Here is a 21060-nt window from a genome sequence, read left to right as displayed (position 1 = left end):
TGTTCAACTAACTGATTCTACTCTTCATGGGAGAGAAGGGTATCTCCACCCGGCTGTGCACCAACTGCAACATTACCCCTTGTCATGTTCCGGAGAGTTGATGCAGCATGATAAACTGACATCCGAGTCTGGGTGGCAGCAAATGCTTGTTGCAAACTAGCAGGATCATACTGTCGTCTTGCCTTAGCAGGAAAATTGAGTTTTCTCTTAGCTTTGCGAAAATCGTGAAAAAATACTAATTTTTAAATTGAAACCATTATATAAAAAATGATTTCTTTTTTAAAATATTTGAATAAAAAAGACAAAAGAATATTTCAGAAAATTTAATATCTTAAAATTATTTCATTTTCATTGTAATGTTCTTTTATATTTCATAAATTGTTTGATTTTATACTCTAGGCATGATTTCAACCATATTTCAATGCAAAATATGATGTTAAATAATGAGAGAATATGAATAAATAGTTATGTGTACAAGAGTACGATAAAATTCTTTCTTAATGTTTATTTTGTTTGAGTTTTCATTGATCAGGGATCATTTTACATTTTCTTTCTTTATTTGTATTACAACTTTTGGCATCCACCGGTAGATTAATATAGCTCCTAACGTCACTTCCGTTACCTTATATGGCATCAATAAGATGCAGGCGACCTAGTTCAGATCAAGTGGGAAGGGTCATAAACGACACGTAAATATTATTGCAAGTATTTCATGGATGGGGTTGAAACAGATTCCAAAAGATTCCAGACTTTAATGCTAACATTCCTCGTGGATAATACTTACGAAGATTTGATACATCGTGCTTGTTTTCCAAAATGTAAACAAGCGACTGACGTCTGACCACCGATTTACATATGCAAATGACCGCTAGGAGGTGTGTCTCGAGCGGAAAACCGGAAATACCATTTGCCGCGATACCATGAATGCCGCGATACAATGAGGTCCAAGTATACAGACAAAATGTTGTGTCAATTCCTTCATTATTCATCTGAAAAGGGCTGGTACTGAATAAAACCAAACAAAATGCATCCTACAAATTCTACTGTGCACTAAAATCAAAGATATATGTGTTTCCCTTACTGTTTTGACTGCCTCTGAAGCATTGTTCCGTAGATACTCCTGGGTGTTGTTCAAGCTGTCTACAACCGCACTGATGTTTGCCTGCATCACAGAAACATGTTTAACACATTATCAACTGTGCACAATCCTTGGACATTAGGATTTAATTCAACTTCATGTAAAATATGAAAATAATGTCATGTGGGATACATACTTAATAACATATTGGAATTTATAGAAATATACTACTGCAAGTTGAAGAGGAATCAACAGTATAACTGTACACAGCAACTGAGAGAAAGGACAAGGATTAGTTTGTTTACTAAATCACAGTGGAAGTAGTGATATCAAGACATGCTGAAAACACTTTCAGTTCCTCAGCTAAGGAAAGCAAAAACAATATTTTCATTAATGGAAATAATATACTAGTAATTTATACCTTATCATAGCTGAGAACTCTTTAACTCATTAAGGCCGAGAGCTGCGTATATGCGGCAAATTACTTAGCTTCTCACAGCGAGAGCCGCGTATTGGGGGTTATGAAAAGCACCTCTGATTCAGCGAGAGCCACGTATTGGGGGTTTTACATTTTAAATTCGTACTGTACCTATAATTTCAATCAATTTAGCAGTAATGATCAAAGATTAGCATTTCTTACCAGAGAGGTTACTTTCTGTATTAATCAGAAGAACTATTAGTGTGTTTTGATAACAATTGCTTGCAATGTCGGGGGCTTATACAGGCAAATGAACACATGTCTGCGAGAATGGGGATTATGAGATGTTGTTACAGGAGGTACGTGTTTGTTATTGGGAGTGAATACTAAGATACTATGTTTGCACATTGATTGAATTAACGGTGACAAGGTTACAAAACCTTCTTCTAAATTAAATCACTCATTCATTCGTTGTAATAGTTCATATAATGACTCGTAGACATAAATAGCAATACTGTATTACACTCGTGTAGATTTGAAATAAACCAAGTTACTAATTTAGACCTAATTCATTTGCGACTATTGATTTTTAAAGTTGACAATAATACATAATCGAATATGAAGTGATAACTCTTGCATCTACTCATAATATACATATATAGTACACATAAACCATACAAAGGTAACTGGGGTATTTTGTTCAAGCTGTTTCATGCTGATATGAAATGTGATTTTTCAATGCAATTTACATAAGCATTGTGTAAGAAACGTTTGTATTTGATCTCTGTAATTATCTTATCCTGTGTAATGATCACGTGTATCAGATCCATCGTCAATAAAAGGAGGATAATATATCAGTTATGGAATTGATGCGTGTAATCATTCAATCAGACAACACTAAATATATGAACACCTCTTTCAACCTCAAAATAACAGACTCTGGTCGAATGCATGTCCAGGTAAACTTTTGTCCCGTGACAAGTGTAAAACAAACTTATGCGCTGTTACATCATTGGACAACCTGTTTTGTGGAGTCACGCCCATTGCGAATCTTCGGAACCTCTATCTCTACTCAATGATTGGATTGGGTTATGCGGGGTAAAAATAATCGGATTGTAGCGCTTTCAGCGCTTCAAAAAAAAAAAAACTCGTCAAAGTGCTTATTAGTGCTACGTGTACATTTCAGGCATCCTTACGATTATGTATGTTCATGATACACAAAGTTTTTCATGATAGCTAGAGTTGATAAAACCGAAATCTAGCATATTGATTGGTCAACGATGTAACCAATAGTCAATCTGTGTCCAAGCTGTCTAGTGACCAAACGTACTCTTCAGAAATTTAGCCCACGCCCCATCACCTGTCATTTCCAATGTGACAGGTATCTCATGATACGATTGGTCATAGATAACAAGTCAGGCACTATATTGAACAGTTAAGATACAAAACGTCCTCTTCGGGAACTTTGATGACGCCCATCCCATGACCCTTTGTCTTATGTATGTGCAAGGAATAGCATTATACAATATGTATGCATATATGTTCGTATATTTTCATACAATGAAACGGACTGGCAAACGTCGAGACATCAAATGCAGATGTTCAAACTGTGATGTGTTTTTGTGCGTTGACTGTTTTGAGGCCTACCATAAAGACTTGTTCCAAGGACGATAACGCTTTATGCACTAGTTGTGTTGTACAAATGGTACCGAATACCATTCTTGTCAGTCGTTGGGCACAATGTGTGAAGCCCACGCGATGCTGCTGGAATATAGCTAAACTCGCCGTAAACTAAATTCACTCATTCTCTTCAATTCTTGCATTTCAGTCGTTATTCTTTTACATTTCCAAAATACTAAGACATGTGTGTTCACCATCTGAGAACGAATACACTCATCATAGTGTCAGTCTACTCCCATATGTTTTGTGTGTTTCTTTCATACATCATTACAGTAACTGATGTTATGTTTACAACACACAAATTGTTGCATGATAGTTGATACAGCCGAAACACAACATAGCCATTGGTCAACGATAAAGCCAATAATCAATCTCTACCCTATCACTCTGAGTGTCCAAACGTGCTCTTCAGAAATTTAGGCCACCCCCCCATCACCTTGCCCTTCCTATGTGACAGGTTCTCACGATACGATTGGTCAAAGTATCAGCCAATATAATGAGTGAGATATATAACGCTACATTCGGAAAACTTTATCCCATTGCATGATGGGAAGCTTTGTTTGACGTTGAGTGATGATAAATGTATCATGCAATATGTATGTATATGAATGGTGATATATGTTTGCAGTGTTAAGTTCAGATGAACAAAATGACAAACTATAAATCTCTATATGTTCCATGTTACTTACACACCTATTGATACTTTCCTTGAAATAGTCAGTGAGCACGAGCAATGTATTGGCAAAAAATATAGACGATTATAATGCAAGACCCCCCTCTTTTTAAACTCTATTATAAATAATATATTATAATTCAGTCCATACGATGAGAGAGACAGGAGGAATTTGTATATTTGTTCATCTCGTACGTACAAAGACCACGTAGGTGTTGATAAAAATACAGCACACACTGGCAAAGGGGTATGAGAGATACAGGTAATAAATTACATGAAATGCTGTAATATATGTATTCACATCGGCCTCTTTCCCATTTACATCTTTACGACACAATTAAATAATCAGTACTTGTTCGTGAGACTAGACAGATTCCTGTCATATCCGAGACCTGCCAGGGAAATCAGGCATGATTAGCACTAATTAGCCTCGTCGCAGCAATCAGGCAGTCAGCGACGGGTGCCAGGTGTTGGGCAGTGGAGCGGCTCCAGGGCTTAATGAGTTAATGTAATGTAGTGTAATGTGATATAATTTTCATAAGCCTTACATTAATATTGTCAAGGTCTCTTATCTAGCCTCATGTAAGACTGTCCAGTTTTGATAGGTCCATGTGACTCTGATAAATGTACATCCATCATGATCCGCCAGCGGGAGTATAAAAGTCGTATACTCCCACTGCGAAAGTCATATCACCCCACTATGCCTCGGTGACGATGCGAAGTGAGAAAAGAGTGCATCAACAAGCCTTTAGTAACGTGTGGTGCACTGAGGTCAAACGATCAGCTGGTGTCAACATGGCAGCAAGTCAATTTGATGCTTGTTGTTTTGTTTTGATTAGTGAAAACATTCAGCAAGATAAATGCTTTATCACATCGTGTTGAGGGAAATACAGGGTTTTATCAGTGCCTCGTTAAGGTTGTAATACAACCTTACAAGGCATTGATAAAACCCTGTATTTCCCTTGACATGAAGTGATGACTTGTATTACAACCTTTACGAGGCACTGATAAAACCCTGTATTTCCCTTGACACAAAGTGATAACTTATATTATCACAGGGATAATAACGTGTGCAAACATTAATTTCCCAAACATCACAACACATTTAAGGAATTCATAAGCTGCCACTCTCTACATGTCTGGGAGATCAGGAGAAAATGAACACATAAGTACTTCCAATTTACCAAAGACCTCCTGAGTGAAATTATGGACAGATCCCCTTATTGATAGAAATGGTATATATATCTTTGCTGTTGTAACATTCTGATAGATCATCACTTATCATTGCTTCTGATTGTAAGGATACTACCTATATTGCATCATTATCATAATCCAGTATTTTCTCTGCAATCAAACTTCTGGTAGTAACCATGTCTAAGAATATTTTCAACAGAATTCCTCTTCACTGTCATGCTGTGGATTGGAACTTTTCTGCATGAGCAACCTGGGGAAACTTCTCTTCTTTCCAGTATAAACTAACAAGAGGCAGATACTGGAGAGATCGGAGGCATTCCCCTGATGAATAACAGGAGGAATACTCAGAATTATTCACAATGTTTGCTGCTCTGTTATTATTATTACAATCACAAAACAGTTGTTCATGGGTAACTATTTGGCATCACAATATAGTTATAATGGCACACATGCATTGTCAATGAGGTGACATAATCCCCTCCACAAATTATCAAATCAATCGCAAAAAGTAATAAAAGTGATGTGCGTAGTTTAATATGAAGTTGAATGTCAACAAAAACATGACTAGTAAACGTCTCTTAATATCTTGCCCTGTAGTTGTTCAAGCACAGAAATATTTTCATGATGTGATTCTTCAAAGGCATTTACAAGTTGGCGTAGTAATACAGGACAAATGTTATGGATAGCAACTTCTTGAGTTTATTTTTACGACGTTTCGGGGCTTATCCTAGCCTCATCAGGTTGATGAGGCTATCTGTGACCCAGCACACTTCCAAGATGAAATCGACCACTTCAAAACAACTTTCATCACACTCAACGGATATCCTAAACAACTAATAGAGCAGACCGTTGCCACCACCCTCCATCAACGAAATAATCGTTCATGGAAAACTGAACCAGCTCCCAACAGGATTAACATTCCATACCAAGGCCAGGTTAACCATCACATCAGCCGACTCATTAAAAGAATTACGAGTTTGGATGTGACATTTTATTCTGATAAAACTTTAAAAACCATCCTGAGAGCAAATGGGAGAGGTGGTAGCAACCAGAATGAGTCCAATTCCAGAGGATGTATATACAAAATTTCTTGTGATTGTGGAAGCAGCTACATTGGAGAAACTTGCCGGCCTTTCAACATTAGACTAAAAGAACACAAAACTTCAGTTGAAAAATCTGAAGTTAAATCTGCACTCTCAGAACACATTGTTAACAATCAAAATCACTCTATCAACTGGCAACACTCTCAAATCTTGGCGTCCAACGTCAATAATTGGCAGAAAAGAAAACTTCTTGAGTCAATCTTCATTAGAAGATCAGTACCGGAGATCAACAGAGATCTAGGGGTTTACCTCCCTAGTGCCTGGTGCATCAGAAAAAAATTGTAGTAAAAAGACACCCATGGATGAACAATAATTTCTATGTACTGTTAATAGTATTACTTTACATGCTATACATGCACTATATTTATAAAAAAATCTGTGTACATGTCTAACCTTACAACTTGGTATAATAAGGACCTGTCATTTCTAATTTAATTCAACAACACTACCATATATTCTAAATAACATGTATTTATTCTGTGAGTCATGTTAGTTGTAATCATTCACTTCTACTTCTATTATGTTGTCATAGTAGCTACTGGTATGATGTTTATGATGTTGTCATAGCATTGTGATGTCATAAGCATTGTGAGGTCATAGGCAGAGTTAACAGTTAACCCCCTGGATTCCACAGGGACATATATGTCCCTCTTCTACATACCTCACTTTCAAGTCCAATAAAATTCTACATATACCACGCACATATATATACTTCACAGTTTTGAATTCTGCGGAAAATTCCCTTTTTCGTGATACCATCCACTGTTATCACAGACCAAGCTAAAGTGCTTAAGATTGCTTTTCAAAATAGGCTTCATCGTAAATGTCGCCATTTTTCACCTTATCCGAAATCGCGATTCAGAGCGTTATTTGATGTATGTTTTGAAATGTGAAAATCCAATTCCAAAAAATTCCAATTTTACACTGCGTAGCATTTTCGGAAATTTTCCAACATCCATACGTCTAATCACTGCTTACAATGGCCCAATACGCTTATTATATTCAGGGGAAGAGTATCGTAGCAAGAAATAGATAATTAAAAATAGATACAATGAAATAATTTGGTAATTCATAAGAAACTGTCAAACTTTTAGTGCAGCGTGACGCCATGACTGACGCAAAATCACGCAGAACGACAACGGTACGTATCGGCATTTCTGGCTTCTTCCTTCATTTACAATGTAAACGATAAAAACATATAACAATACACAGATAGTCAGAATAATTCTGATTACTTACTTCTCACATTTATGTACAAAACATCCCTGAATGAAGGAAAAAGTCCTCGCTAAATCCTGTGCACCCTTGTCAGCGAAGCCGCCATTTTGAAAGAAATCGGTCATCGGTAGTGATGTCACACGTCAACATTGTTGCACATATTAGGCAATTTCTTTGAGGTGAAGGTCGGTTGAACAAGAGTAAACACAATGCCCATACCATTCCAATTGCACTTTTAGTATTGTCATGTATATTTTGTGTATCGTTCAGATATTTTTTCATGAAACTGATTTCAGTATCTACATATATCCATGTTCAACATCATATCATATGTGGATATAAGGTATGCGTTTTTATTCTTTGAAAGCTTCTGATAGTTTGAATAATATTTACATGGGAAATTGACTCAGTAAGTGTACTATACCACATTTTAAGCCTCTACACAAGTGTTGGAAGATCACACGTAGCCATTACTGCAACATGTGCTTTAGTTCCCGTGATGTACAATGTTCAGTACGTTGAGACAAATATTGCAGTTTCATATGTACAGGTTAATAAATAGTGACTTAATTCCAGCTTATAAGTAAAACTGATAATATTAATGAAAATGATTTGTACATTTTATGAAATGTTGGGGGCACACATATTTAAAGGAATTCTCTTGTTCATTGTATTGGTTTGTGTCGTTTTTATAGAAAAAAACAACAATTATGAATATTGATTGACCAGGTGCGAGTTTGTCAAGAATGATTCATTATCATTTTTTCGATAATAAAGTCAATTCAAATTTGATTAAAATATATCTAATGGCAGAATATATAACTCAAACAATATTTATACGAAAAATGTTAAAAATATATAAACCAGGTCATGTCTTAATTTGGACAAGCCTTACGTCCATATTCTAATACTTCTGTACTGAAAAAGCGATCTCTTTGTACCTTTCATTGCATACTTATGACGTGAAATAATTTCATAATCATAAGAAGAAAAGTCTATTTCCTAAATGAATATTCAATAAATATTCAGGTGTTGTGAAATTTCCATTTACGCTAAATTGAGCTAGACACAACAAGATATTTAGTAAAACCGTGTATTTGTTGATATATTCAGGACACTGTTTCAGTGGTAAAACCATTCATTTTATATTTTGGCTCAAAAGTGTTGAATTCTGACACAGAAGCCGAGATCTTTTACACATTGAGTAGAAATTGCACACCTGGCAACCAATTGTATGACGTCTGCTATCTAAGTAATTTAGTTAACCAATAATCAGCAATTAATCGATCAACGCAATGGTGGTTAACTCTTTGAAGTGGTTTTTACGCTCGCACTATATAACAGGGTGTAGTCAGTATAGACTAGTACATCTATGCACATTGCCTTTTGACAAATCTGCTGTAGAAGATATAAGTAATTAATCAATCAGTGTGTTATTGGTTAATCCTTTGATCAATGTTTGTTTTTGTAACTCAGCTGATAAACCCTTCCGTGCACATATTACATAACATGTACTACATTTGCCACATCAGACCTTAATTACTAATGTTGAGTATTTACTCTATACAGGAGAAATGGCAAATGGGAACCTTTGTCGAGTAATCTGAGTGGTGTCCACTAATTAAATCTGTTATAAATTCATTAACTGACCATCAAGTAAATGATGACAAATAACACGTGTAGCTTAATACCATCAAATGCGAGTTACAGGAAGGAAGATGTAATTTCTGTGTCGCATGCATCCTGAAAACACTTATGGGCCGAAACTGTTTTGAGGATACCAACGGAACTTTGTTGTAACATAAGAAATACATACAGGCATGTGCTATGTACTTGGGTAAATAGGTGTAATCAGTTTTTTTACGTAAGAAAATTCTAAGATTTCTCTACCAATGGCAAAGTTGTTGTTTTTAGTTTACAAATTCAAATAAATCAACTGTGTGTTTTTATTATCATAGATAATAAATCAGGCTAGCTACCATAGCTACCAAAACTTGTGTATGATTTCTGCTATGACAGCTGGGCCAACCCTCAAAACTATCGAAATACAAAGCTTTGCACTCTTTCAGACTTCAATGAAACATATGGCTTGCTATGTACCTGTAAACATCATATTTTCACATGATAAAATATCGAGGCCAAAAAAAACCACAGAGCTAGGACCAAACTGGATCAGTCACTATACCATCCAGGCATCAGAAAAAAACTACACTGCTGGGATGTTTTGTTACAATCAGACAAGGAATACTGTGAATATTTTTAAATAATGGCATATGATGGGCACCCGGCCTCCTGACTGTTTAGGGTGAAGAAATTCTGCTAATATGGACAGCAGCCCAGTTCCTTTGTCCGTCACGGTCAAGGGAGTGGGTGCTGCCCAATTTGCAGCTTGGTTTCATAATTAGACCGTTGTCGAGAAGCATTATTCGCTCCGCATCAGTGCTTCTTTAACACCTATCAGGCTATGAACAAAATAAATTGATTTATGACTCGTGCACCAAAGTCCTGTCTCTGCCAGTTAGTGTAATTAGGCAGGTGTGACACTTGTACACATGCCACTTTTCACGTCTGTGGGTTGCAAACAAACTACATCCATTTTCCTCGGATGACTGGATCAGAGCATATCAGCAAATGAACCAGCCAATCGGAAGTCGTTACGCTTGAGTGCACATCCGCCCCTATTACTGGTTCGGTCTCCCGAGGGCTTTGTTTTGAGGGAAGTAAGCCCAATGTTACCTGAGGGCATCAGGGGGTTATACCCTTCTCCCTAGGCAATCTGTATTTCCTCCGCTCTTTGTCTGGGGATGATGTAGTCAGAAGGTATATGGTCTAAGCACAACATTAGTTTACAACGTCCTGGAAGAACTTGTTGGTTTCTTGCACAACTTCTGATACTATAAGTTCATCTGAGCCATTCTCTCAATATACAGAGAGAACCTGTCAAGTCAACGGTGGGGCCCAGAATCGCACACCGGACAATTAACAAAATTGAAGTCATGACAATTTAGGCTCCTCCCCCCGAAATAATATCCTACTTCATACAAAAATGACTCATACCCAATCTTAATAATTAGTTACCTTCATTAGTCCCTTTCCGAGACTTTATTGGTACCACCAAATTCTTCCAGTATAAAATATCTTCGCTAATCAACTTTAAGTCATCCATCAACCAAACACTGACATATCTGTCAAAAATATCAAATAATATTTCCGACTGGTAGGCGCCAGAAGATACTAAAGCAAATTATTTCGGAACCTCTGTGTCCCTTTTATTGACAAACTGATCATTTGTATCCGAATGTCCATCCGCCTAATCATGTAGAATTACAAAGTCCTAATTTATGTCACTTCAGAGGAATTGCTATTCCCCCAAGAAAAGTGAGTCCATAAAAATTCAGTTACTTGGTCAATGCACTTTATTACATCATGAATAAGTGATAATTGTGTTTTAATGTTTCAGTTTTTGGTTGCATGTGACCTTTAAGTAATATCTAGGTAACATGGCAATCTTCTGAGCCTGTATGCAAATAATTTGTGTTCTTTTAATTTTGTTAGGCTTCTTGACGCATAAGGATATAAATATTTCCTTTCGAAAGGGTTCTAACATTGAATTGGGAGGACCTGGTAATGATTTAACTTTGGTAATGTGAAAGCTTTAAGGATAGTATTTCTTCCGAAATGTGTCATGTTGTTAACTGACCACACAGACATTGTTGCTTCACATGTTCTTAGCTTATCTTTGAAATTCAATTTCACTACTATGGTTAGGTCAGTGTCAAATGTTACACCAAGAAGGTCAAAAGGTTGCAGGCTTCAAATTAATTTTATTTTGGGGCATAGTTTCATCCTTGATCTTTTCTTTGTGCCAATCCATATTAATCTTGCTTTTTCGATATCAACTTTTAACCCATAGAAGAGAGCGAATAATGTCCATATCTGTTGGGTGGCAAATAAACATCATTCTGAACCCTCTAGAACACATGCAGTATCATCTGCAAATTGAGAAAGTAAATGCTCTATGTTCCCTATTGTTACTCCTTTTAAGTTATTATTTCTGAGTGTAGCAAGTATTTCAGGACATAAGGGGAATATATAAGATGACAAGGGGGTTTCCTTGTCGACACCCTATGGCTATGTCAGATAAATATGATCCAAATCCATTTACTATCACACAAGATTGAATTCCATTGCAGAAGGTCTTAATCCAGTTTTTGAGTGAGTTTCCAAAACCAAAACGTTCAAGGTTTGCTGCATAAAATCAAATAGACGTATCAAAGGCTTTTTCAAAATCAATTTGTAATAACAAACCTGGTATTTGATAGTTTTCTGTGTATTCCAAAAGATCGTAATTTGAGAAGTTATTTCACCATTATATATTCCTGACATAAACACATTTTGAGCTTCATACATTGTTTTATCTAATACAGCATTAATTCTATTTGCAATTGCCACAGATGGAATTTTATAGAGGATTGACTGGAGTGAGATCTTGTGCCAATTTTTAAGGAATTGTTTTGGTTTATTACTTTTTGGCATACATGTTATTATATTATTCCTCTTTGCTGTGAAATTGATAGGAATCTAGAGTATCAAAAGATCGCAAGAGGATGTTTTCTAGATCAGACTAAACTTTTTTTAACAAATTCTGCTGTAAATCCATGTGAGCCTGGACTTTTTTCATTTTTTATTTATTTTACTGCAGCAAAAACTTCTTCCTAGGATAACTTGCCTTCTAGTTTAATTGACATATCCTCTGTTAATCTTGGCACATCTTGTTCCAAAACTTTTACTAGGTCAATATGACTAATTTCTTGTTTAGAATACAACTTTTTGTAGTATGATTTTACTTCATTTAGTATAAGGTCATGTTCTCGTATTATCTGTCCATTATTATCTTCAATTCTAGTTATTGATTTATTTGAAAAACTTCTTGTCTCCAGTCCAAGAAAAATGTATTGTTGGTTTTTCTCCAAATTCTGTCCATTTTGCTTTTGAAGACACCAAATGTGTGCCATGATTAGGGGCAATATTTATCGAGGGTAATGGAAGAGTAAAAATTAAAATTTACTTACCCCTAAAATAAATTTGATATGCCTAATACTTTGTGCAACATGAACATGTTGCAAATGTATTGACTGCCAAATCCTAAGAATCTGCTGAAAACGTTCCTCCTGTGATCTGATGGTGTGAGAAACTCTCTGTTGCCTGATTTTGATCAGCAACCAAATATTATCTATGATGTTCAAGTCTGGTGATTGTGATGGCCACGATAAACATTTGATTTCATTAGTTTTCCAATCTTTTGTAAAATGAAACTCATGACATGGGGCATTGTCATCTTAGAAACGATAATCACCTTTTGTGAAGTGTTTAGCAATGACAGGTAACAGATTTTCGTCCAAAATAGATACGTACTTCTCACTGCTGATATTTCCATTAACTTGTACCAGCTCCATGGTAGGAAATCCACTCCCAAATCATCACAGATAGTCCTCCCTTTTGCTTAAAATCAGGGAACCTGCTGCCAACACAATATGGTCTGTACTCCTCACCCGGCGTTCTCCAAACAGAAACTTTGGTATTTCTACCAAGGACAATTTGACTTTGACCACTGAATATTACTTTGGACCAGTTAGTTACAATGAAAATGTGTCCTACACCATGACATTCTCTTTAATCTGTTCACAGCACTTACGGTCAATTTCTTCCTCACTGATCTTTTCCTGTATTTCAGCTTGTGTCTTTCAACAGTCCTCTTACTTATGTTAGTTGGTAATGCCTCATTTACAATGCTTGTAATATCCCCAAGTGATTTTCTTCTGTTGTTTTTGGCAGTTCTCAAAAGTGTCCTGTCTCCCTGTCTGTCAAAACTAACACGTCTGGGCATGTTTTCTTCATTATTACCAAATGAACTCTATTTAAATGGTACTTTGATCACTCTGGATGGCATCTGCAATGTCTAGCTGTATAAATCCAGCTAAATTCATCTGAAGAATGAATTTTTCTGACCTCCTTTGACAAGCTTTTCCTTCTCTTTTCCGTTTGCTATGTTGACCTTGAACTTGTTTACATGAAGCAGCCGATGACCATGACGATTACTCTCCCTACATTACCTGTGACCCATAAGAATGTTCCATGTGAAATTTAATCCCCCATCATTTTGTAGATTGGGCACACAAGGCATTTTAACTTGACCCACACCTGTTACTACCGCTGCCTACTGGCCATTTTATGACATAATCATGGCACATCACTATATGTCTGTATTATTTAATGAGTTCACAACACACAAGCTTCAGAACCATGTGTGCGGAAGCAGAAAACTTACCGTGCATAATCTGCATGTGCAAACATTGAAAAGATCATAATACACGGGTGACAACCAGTTATACATTCTAATTATAACATTATTAAGTAATAAATTTTCCAGTCATTTGGTAACCAATCTTGTTGGAAATTTTAAGTTATTTCTTGGGAAGCATTGTGTGTAACAACATAATTTATGTTCAACTTAGGGATAAGAATTACAGATCAGGTTTTGTTGATCAGCAAATAAATTTCCTTGCCAGATGTTTGATGTTTTTCTCTTCTGTTCACACCATAATCATGACTTGCTCTGAAGATTGTTGAAAATTGTTTATTAAAGATCACATATACTCTAAGGGTTGCAAATGCATAAATCACTCATTGACATTGTTATAAATGAAACACCGTCAGCAAAACTGCTCAATACGATCTTCAGTTACCTTAAGTCGACCTTTTTGACAACAGTGCACAATTCTCGGCTGCAAACGAAATTTCAACCAATCAGAGCAGCGCGTCTCTGTGACATAATAGTAGGTATAGAAATGAGGGTCTATGCAGAATTCATCTACAATTCAGGGAGTAAACTATTTCATTTACAGCTTCGTACAACCTGAAGTCGCATCAGCTGTTGTGAAAGATGAAAGCTATATGTTCTCACAATCTACTATCATTTAGTTTTATCTCCTAGTCTGCCTAGTTTCCGAGTTACAAACCTTGTTTTCATAGACGATTCTGTCAAAATCACTTAATGTCACTAGGTTGTAATCCGCGTTAGGTGGTATAAACCCACACATTATTTGTCATCATTCACTTGATGCTCAGTTAATGAATTTATAACAGGTATAATCAGTGGTAATGCAACTTAGATTACCAACAAAGGTCCACATTTGGCATTTCTTGTGTCTGGATCGATCAAAGGATTAACCGATAACATGCTGATTGATTAATTACTTTTATGCGGATTTAAATGGGGATTTGTCAAAAGATAGTGTTTATGTATGTACATTTACATATAGAGTGAATACACTCTGTCGTGTCTGTGTCTGTGTAAAAACAACACCCTTCTTTCAAAGGATTAACTGCCAATACATTGATGGATTATTGGCTAATAAATTACTTTTCTAAAAGAATGACGCACATTATGCAATTAGTTGCCAGGTGTGCTACCTTGGGTGACCAATGAGACTATACAGCAATGTGGAAAACCTGAAACGATACATCACGTTTTCGTACATTAGACTGTTAAAAGACACATCACTTGGGAAATCTGCAGATGAATTATGTATCACTAGTTTTTGTGGCTATTGATGGATACATTCCATGAACAAGGTAATAGCCTGACATTTCTCCTATAACTTTAATTTGTTTTAATTTTAATATTTGCATTTCAACAGAATCATTGTTTTTGTCGTGAAGTGTAATGATGCAGGTGACATACACTAGAGCGTGCTTGCAAATTATGATTCATGTAGGCAAACTATATATGTCTAGATATTACATTCCTGTTATACATTTGCAGATCGCTTTTTTCTACTGAGTTTCAAAACGCATACAAGTATGATTATAAAGTAATTAGGATTATGAGACAAAAAATATAATGACGTATATTGACAAGTGTCTACATACTGGTGAATGAACGTTAAAAAACAAGTAAATTTAGCAAGTAAAGAAATTTATCGCGCAGTATTTTCACTTCCTCCCCAACCTTGCTTATGTTATGTTACAGGTTGTGTCATGCAAAATCCTTTTGGTCATGATTCAAATACATATTTAACTACCAGTAGAAAGTAGTTTTGATTTTTTAACTTGATGAAAACAAACCATAATCTCATTAATTCAAATGGACTTTAGTCCGTGATTTCACGATTTTAAAAAATGGCGGCGCCCTGTCTTGGGATGAATGCCATTTAAGTTTGTTTTCACCGACTTACAAAATCAAAATTACTTTCTACTGGTAGTAAAATATGTATTTTATTGAGTGACAATAGGATTTTGCATGACACTGCTTATAACATAACAATTTCACTCTTGGAAGTGAGGTGGAGGTCAATATAATATTGCTTGCAATATTAATGTCACTTCGACCCCCACCTTGCTTCCGTGGAAGAAGTTAAGTTACAAATTGAGTCATGCAAAATCATTTGGGACACGATTCAAATACATATCTAACTACTAGTAAAAAGTAGTTTTGATTTTTTAACTTGATGAAAACAAACCATAATCTCATTAATTCAAATGGACTTTAGTCCGTGATTTCACGATTTTAAAAAATGGCGGCGCCCTGTCTTGGGATGAATGCCATTTAAGTTTGTTTTCACCGACTTACAAAATCAAAATTACTTTCTACTGGTAGTAAAATATGTATTTTATTGAGTGACAATAGGATTTTGCATGACACTGCTTATAACATAACAATTTCACTCTTGGAAGTGAGGTGGAGGTCAATATAATATTGCTTGCAATATTAATGTCACTTCGACCCCCACCTTGCTTCCGTGGAAGAAGTTAAGTTACAAATTGAGTCATGCAAAATCATTTGGGACACGATTCAAATACATATCTAACTACTAGTAAAAAGTAGTTTTGATTTTCTAACTTGATGAAAACAAACCATAATCTCAATAATTCTAACGGACTTAAGCCTGTGACTTCACGATTTTCTAAAATGGCGGCGTCCTGTCTGTCTGAGGATAAATGCTATTTAAGTTTCTTTTCACCAACTTACAAGATCAAAATTACTTTTCACTGGTAGTATAATATGTACTTTGTTGAAGGACATTAGGATTTTACATGACATTGCTCATAACATAACAATTTCACTCTGGGAATCGAGGCAGGGGTTGATATAATATTACTTACGATAATATTGTCACTTCGACCACAACCTCGCTTCCGAGGAAGAAAGCGTTCTATTCATGTAAAATCCTTTTGGTCAGCAATGTGTAGTAAACAGTCTTGATTTTATAAACTCGATGAAACTTGATCTCCACTTTCTATCCTGGAAGTGTGGTAGGGGGCGAACCATTCAATTTAGTATATACCACAGGCTTCCACAATGCTCGCTTCGCACACACAACCAACCAATTTAGACACAAACTACGGGGTGCGGTGGAAATCTATTGACAACAACACAACAATTCAGCATGTCTTTGGTGACGTCAAGAAATCAACAAAATGACCAGCTTCCTACGCATTTTCTATACAACTAACTGAAAACTAACTAACTAACCTTCAACTAACTAACCTTCTATGACGTTTCTGCAGGGCTCTGACGACAGAGTTACGTAACCTGTCTGTGGTTTCGTTTGCGGGCGAGAGAGAAGCAGACAGCTTATTAGCAACTTTTAAGCGCTTGGTATTAATTAATCACAGGGGTTTTTTTAAAAAAAAATTGGTGTTCCATTTATGACTAACCAGAAGTCTTTTATATGCAGTGGTAAAAAGAGTACAAAAAAATTGAGTTTATTCATTCTTAAAGTCTATTTACTCCATACCCAGGATGGAGATTTTAGATCCCTCGTTTTCATCACTAGTTCAGTTTTGTACTCCTTGACGGCTGAGAATAGCCCTACATTTTTGCAATGTTGTAGGCAAGTTTGTTTGCATGCTGTACCCTGATCCATGCAGTAACCCACATGCATTGAAGACATCTCTCTCTGGCATATATAGGAATGTTGTGATAATGCTCTTTTGAGCTTCAGGATGATGTTTACGTTGGTGCATCAGAAACTGGTAGAAGGTGTGCCACTTTAAATTTCATCTCCCATACTCTTGCCTCATCAAACTTCAGTTTCACAATTTTATGATCCAAAAGGATTCTTCCTTTTCAGGTGAGTACAAAAACTCCTTAATTTCTCCCCAATTTATATGTGTCTTTTTCTCTTTCATCATCCCTGGATCTGATGATTCCTCACATGTTCTTTCATATCATTCCCTGGCATGGTGATGTAGGGTTTTCATCATGATTCAACCATGTAGGATATTGCCGTAACCAATTACTGGTATTCAGAACTGTGGGCAAAGATCAATTGTGTGATGAGCTTATTCTCTCTTACAGGGAGAGTCTAACTGCAGTCTTAACCGCCTTGATAAATCAAATCTTAGAGGTAGGTGCACCTCCATAACAGAGACATCTACTGTCTGATCAACTTGCTTAATTTTTGTTTTTAAATGACTCTGACTCAAAGTGCTTCACAGTACAATGCATCATGTTGTCAGACAGGAAGGTGTAGTGAATGAGATAGTTAGGTGGCTGACTGTGAGTCAGGATCAAATCCTGGATGGAGCTCAACCCAACAAAAGTACTAGAATTAGTATATAACATACGTTGTATGGAAATTTTGGCCAGGCCAGAGTTTTAGAAAGAAGCTGTCAATTAAACATATAAATACTTGTACAGTGTCGGTAACAAAAAAAAGGTGTTTTTTTCTAACAATCCAAGGTGTCTCATAATGGATTTTACTTACACATACTACACATCAATAGATGCTCAAGACCATCAGTTAATCATAGGTTACCTTTGAAATAGGCAGCTGAATACGTCCTGTTGCAACAAGCAGTTAAATAGACCCCTCTCTCTAATCCTGTGAGGTCATTATTGGCCTGTATTTTCATGTCCTATATATATAACAATCACTTGTTTCATGAAGCAACTTGCTTTCAAGACAATAAGTTAATGTCTTAGAACAAGTTTCTAACCCAGTGTAAGAAATTTGGACTGAATGTTCCTTGTGATAAATATTTTTCAAGACTGTACCAAAAAGACCAAAAGGTTGAAAGTTTGAGTTTACCTAAAATTTTTATTGCAAGGTCTATTTTCAGAAACTGTTCCATCCTCATTTTGTAAAGTGGAATTGTAAATAGAGTTGCGAGTAATTATCAGTGGCAGTAAATATATGAAGAACAAGTAACTTAACTTTTGGTGTTCTGAAGACATTTTGAGTTTTCATTTAAAACTGCTCACTCAAACACACTTGGTGCAAACTGGTTGTATCGCATGAACACACACGAGGATGGATATGAGTGCACATGAAATGCAAAGCAGTTTAGAGGTATACCAATTCGTTCATGTTCACATTTGAGTTTAGACATTTTAGATTAAGAATGAAATTTTTGTTTGATTTTTAAGTTCATTTGGCTAATGTGACGTTAGATTGTTGTACTTGTATTTGAATGCTGTTTTGACGTTAGACAATTTGTAGGATTTAGCAGGTTTCATTTGAAAGTTTATTTTCATCACTTTTAAAGCCACATGCAATGTAAAACACAACTTTGCAGATTCTTGTACCTTTCAGTATGAACTTACTGAAACTAATCTACAAAAATTCAATTCAACCTATAAAGTTGAAAAAAAAACCACGTTGAAAAAAAACCACGTTGAAAAAAAGCCAATGAAATCGGAGTTCAAATGATTCAATAAATTTCCCTCAGTGCTGGTGGAAAAAGTGGTTTCAGCAGCTATGCTGCGCTGCACTCATAACGCATGTGCAGTGAGAAGGTTCGCGGAGCTTCAAACAGTATGTCTGCCTGGAGTATGAGGTCTTAGGCAGTAGTCTAATCTTGATTGTGAACATAAACAGGTAAATAATCTACTTGTTACAAAAAAAACCAAAACTTCTTGATTGTGAGCAGACTCTGTGACAGAGAAAACTCAATGTCTGGTTTATTGACACCCATATGTCTCCCTGCCTGTCTGCTAAAGACAATGTGCAATGCACAACTTAAGTTACTAACCATCTGCAATTTAACACCTATTGGGCTTATAAGCCATAAACAAAGAGTCTCCTTAGCATATCAGCAAATGAACCAGTGACCAATGACACTGGTTACACATGAGTGCACACGCACCAGCCCTGACTGGGCTCAGTATTGCGGCTACATGGTTTTGAGGGATAACTGTGATTTAACTCATTAAGGCCGAGAGCCACGTATATGTGGCAAATTGGTTAGCTTCTCACAGCAAGAACTGCGTATTGGGGGTAATAAAAAGCACCTCTCATTCAGCGAGAGACTCGCATCGTAAATTCGTACTGTACCTATTATTTCAATCAATTTAGCAGTAATGATCAAAGATCAGCTTTTCTTACGAGAGAGGTTACTTTCTGTGTTAATCAGAAGAACTACTAATGTGTTTTGATAACAATTGCTTGCAATGTCGGGGGCTTATACAGGCAAATGAACACATGCCTGAAAGGGGATTATGAGATGTTGTTACAGGAGGTAAGTGTTTGTTACTCGTCACTGGGAGTGAATATTAAGATACTATGTTTTCACATTGATGGAATTAACGGTGACAAGGTTACAAAACCTTCTTCTAAATTAAATCATTCATTCATTCGTTTGTTGTAATAGTTCATGTAATGAATCGTAGACATAAATAGCACATAGATTTGAAATAAACCAAATTACTAATTTATACCTAATTCATTTGCCACTATTGATTTTTAAAGTTGACAAAAATATATAATCGAATATGAAGTGATAACTCTTGCATCTACTCATAATATACATATATAGTACACATAAACCATACAAAGGTAACTGGGGTATTTTGTTCAAGCTGTTTCATGCTGATTTGAAATGTGATTTTTCAATGCAATTTACATAAGCATTGTGTAAGAAACCTTTGTATTTGATCCCTGTAATTATCCAGTGTAATGATCACGTGTATCAGATCCATCGTCAATAAAAGGAGGATAATATATCAGTTATGGAATTAATGCATATAATCATTCAATCAGACAACACTAAATGAGATGTATGAACACCTCTTTCAACCTCAAAATAACAGCCTCGAGTCCCAATGCATGTCCGGGTAAGGTTTTGTCCCCTGACAAGTGTAAAACAAACTAATGGGCTGTTACATCATTGGACAACCTGCTTTGTGGAGTCATGCCCATTGTTAATCTTATGAACCTCGTTTGCTTTCAAAACAAATATAAGTATGCCCATCTTCATAAATATTTGGGGAGATTCAACTACAAGTGTATACATCACAATAAATCAGTATCGTGTAACTTTTTTGAATTCTATAATACATGTACTTGAATTATGATATTTATTCGTAACAAGGTGCAGATTATATTGAAATGTTCAGCATGTCCATTAGGTTTGATGTACAAGTAGTGTGTGCAAAATGTATAAGCAAATAAATAAATCTCTACTCAATGGTTGGATTGGGATATCCGGGGTAACAATAATCGGATTGTAGCACTTCGAGCGCTTCAAAGAAAAATGAACTCATCAAAGTGTTTGTTAGTCCTATGTGTACATTTCAGGCATCCTTACGATTATGTATGTTCACGATACACAAACTTTTTCATGATAGCTAGAGTTGATAAAGCCGAAATCTAGCATATCGATTGGTCAACGATCTAACCAATAGTCAATC

General features: G+C 36.0%; 1 protein-coding gene across 1 annotated transcript in view; it reads right to left on the bottom strand.

Moving 5' to 3' along the window:
• The window catches only part of LOC137265618 (prominin-1-like), a 298050-nt gene that overhangs the window by 77023 nt on the left and 199967 nt on the right, over nucleotides 1-21060 (bottom strand). The window contains exon 21 of the mRNA XM_067801049.1: nucleotides 1082-1162. Within this exon, the coding sequence (XP_067657150.1) occupies nucleotides 1082-1162 (81 nt within the window). The remainder of the gene's footprint in view (nucleotides 1-1081; nucleotides 1163-21060) is intronic.

This window comes from Haliotis asinina, chromosome 15 (assembly GCF_037392515.1).
Source record: "Haliotis asinina isolate JCU_RB_2024 chromosome 15, JCU_Hal_asi_v2, whole genome shotgun sequence".
Taxonomy (NCBI): Eukaryota; Metazoa; Mollusca; class Gastropoda; order Lepetellida; family Haliotidae; genus Haliotis; species Haliotis asinina.
Note: the sequence above shows the minus strand (reverse complement) of the source record. Positions and strands in the feature narration are given on the sequence as shown.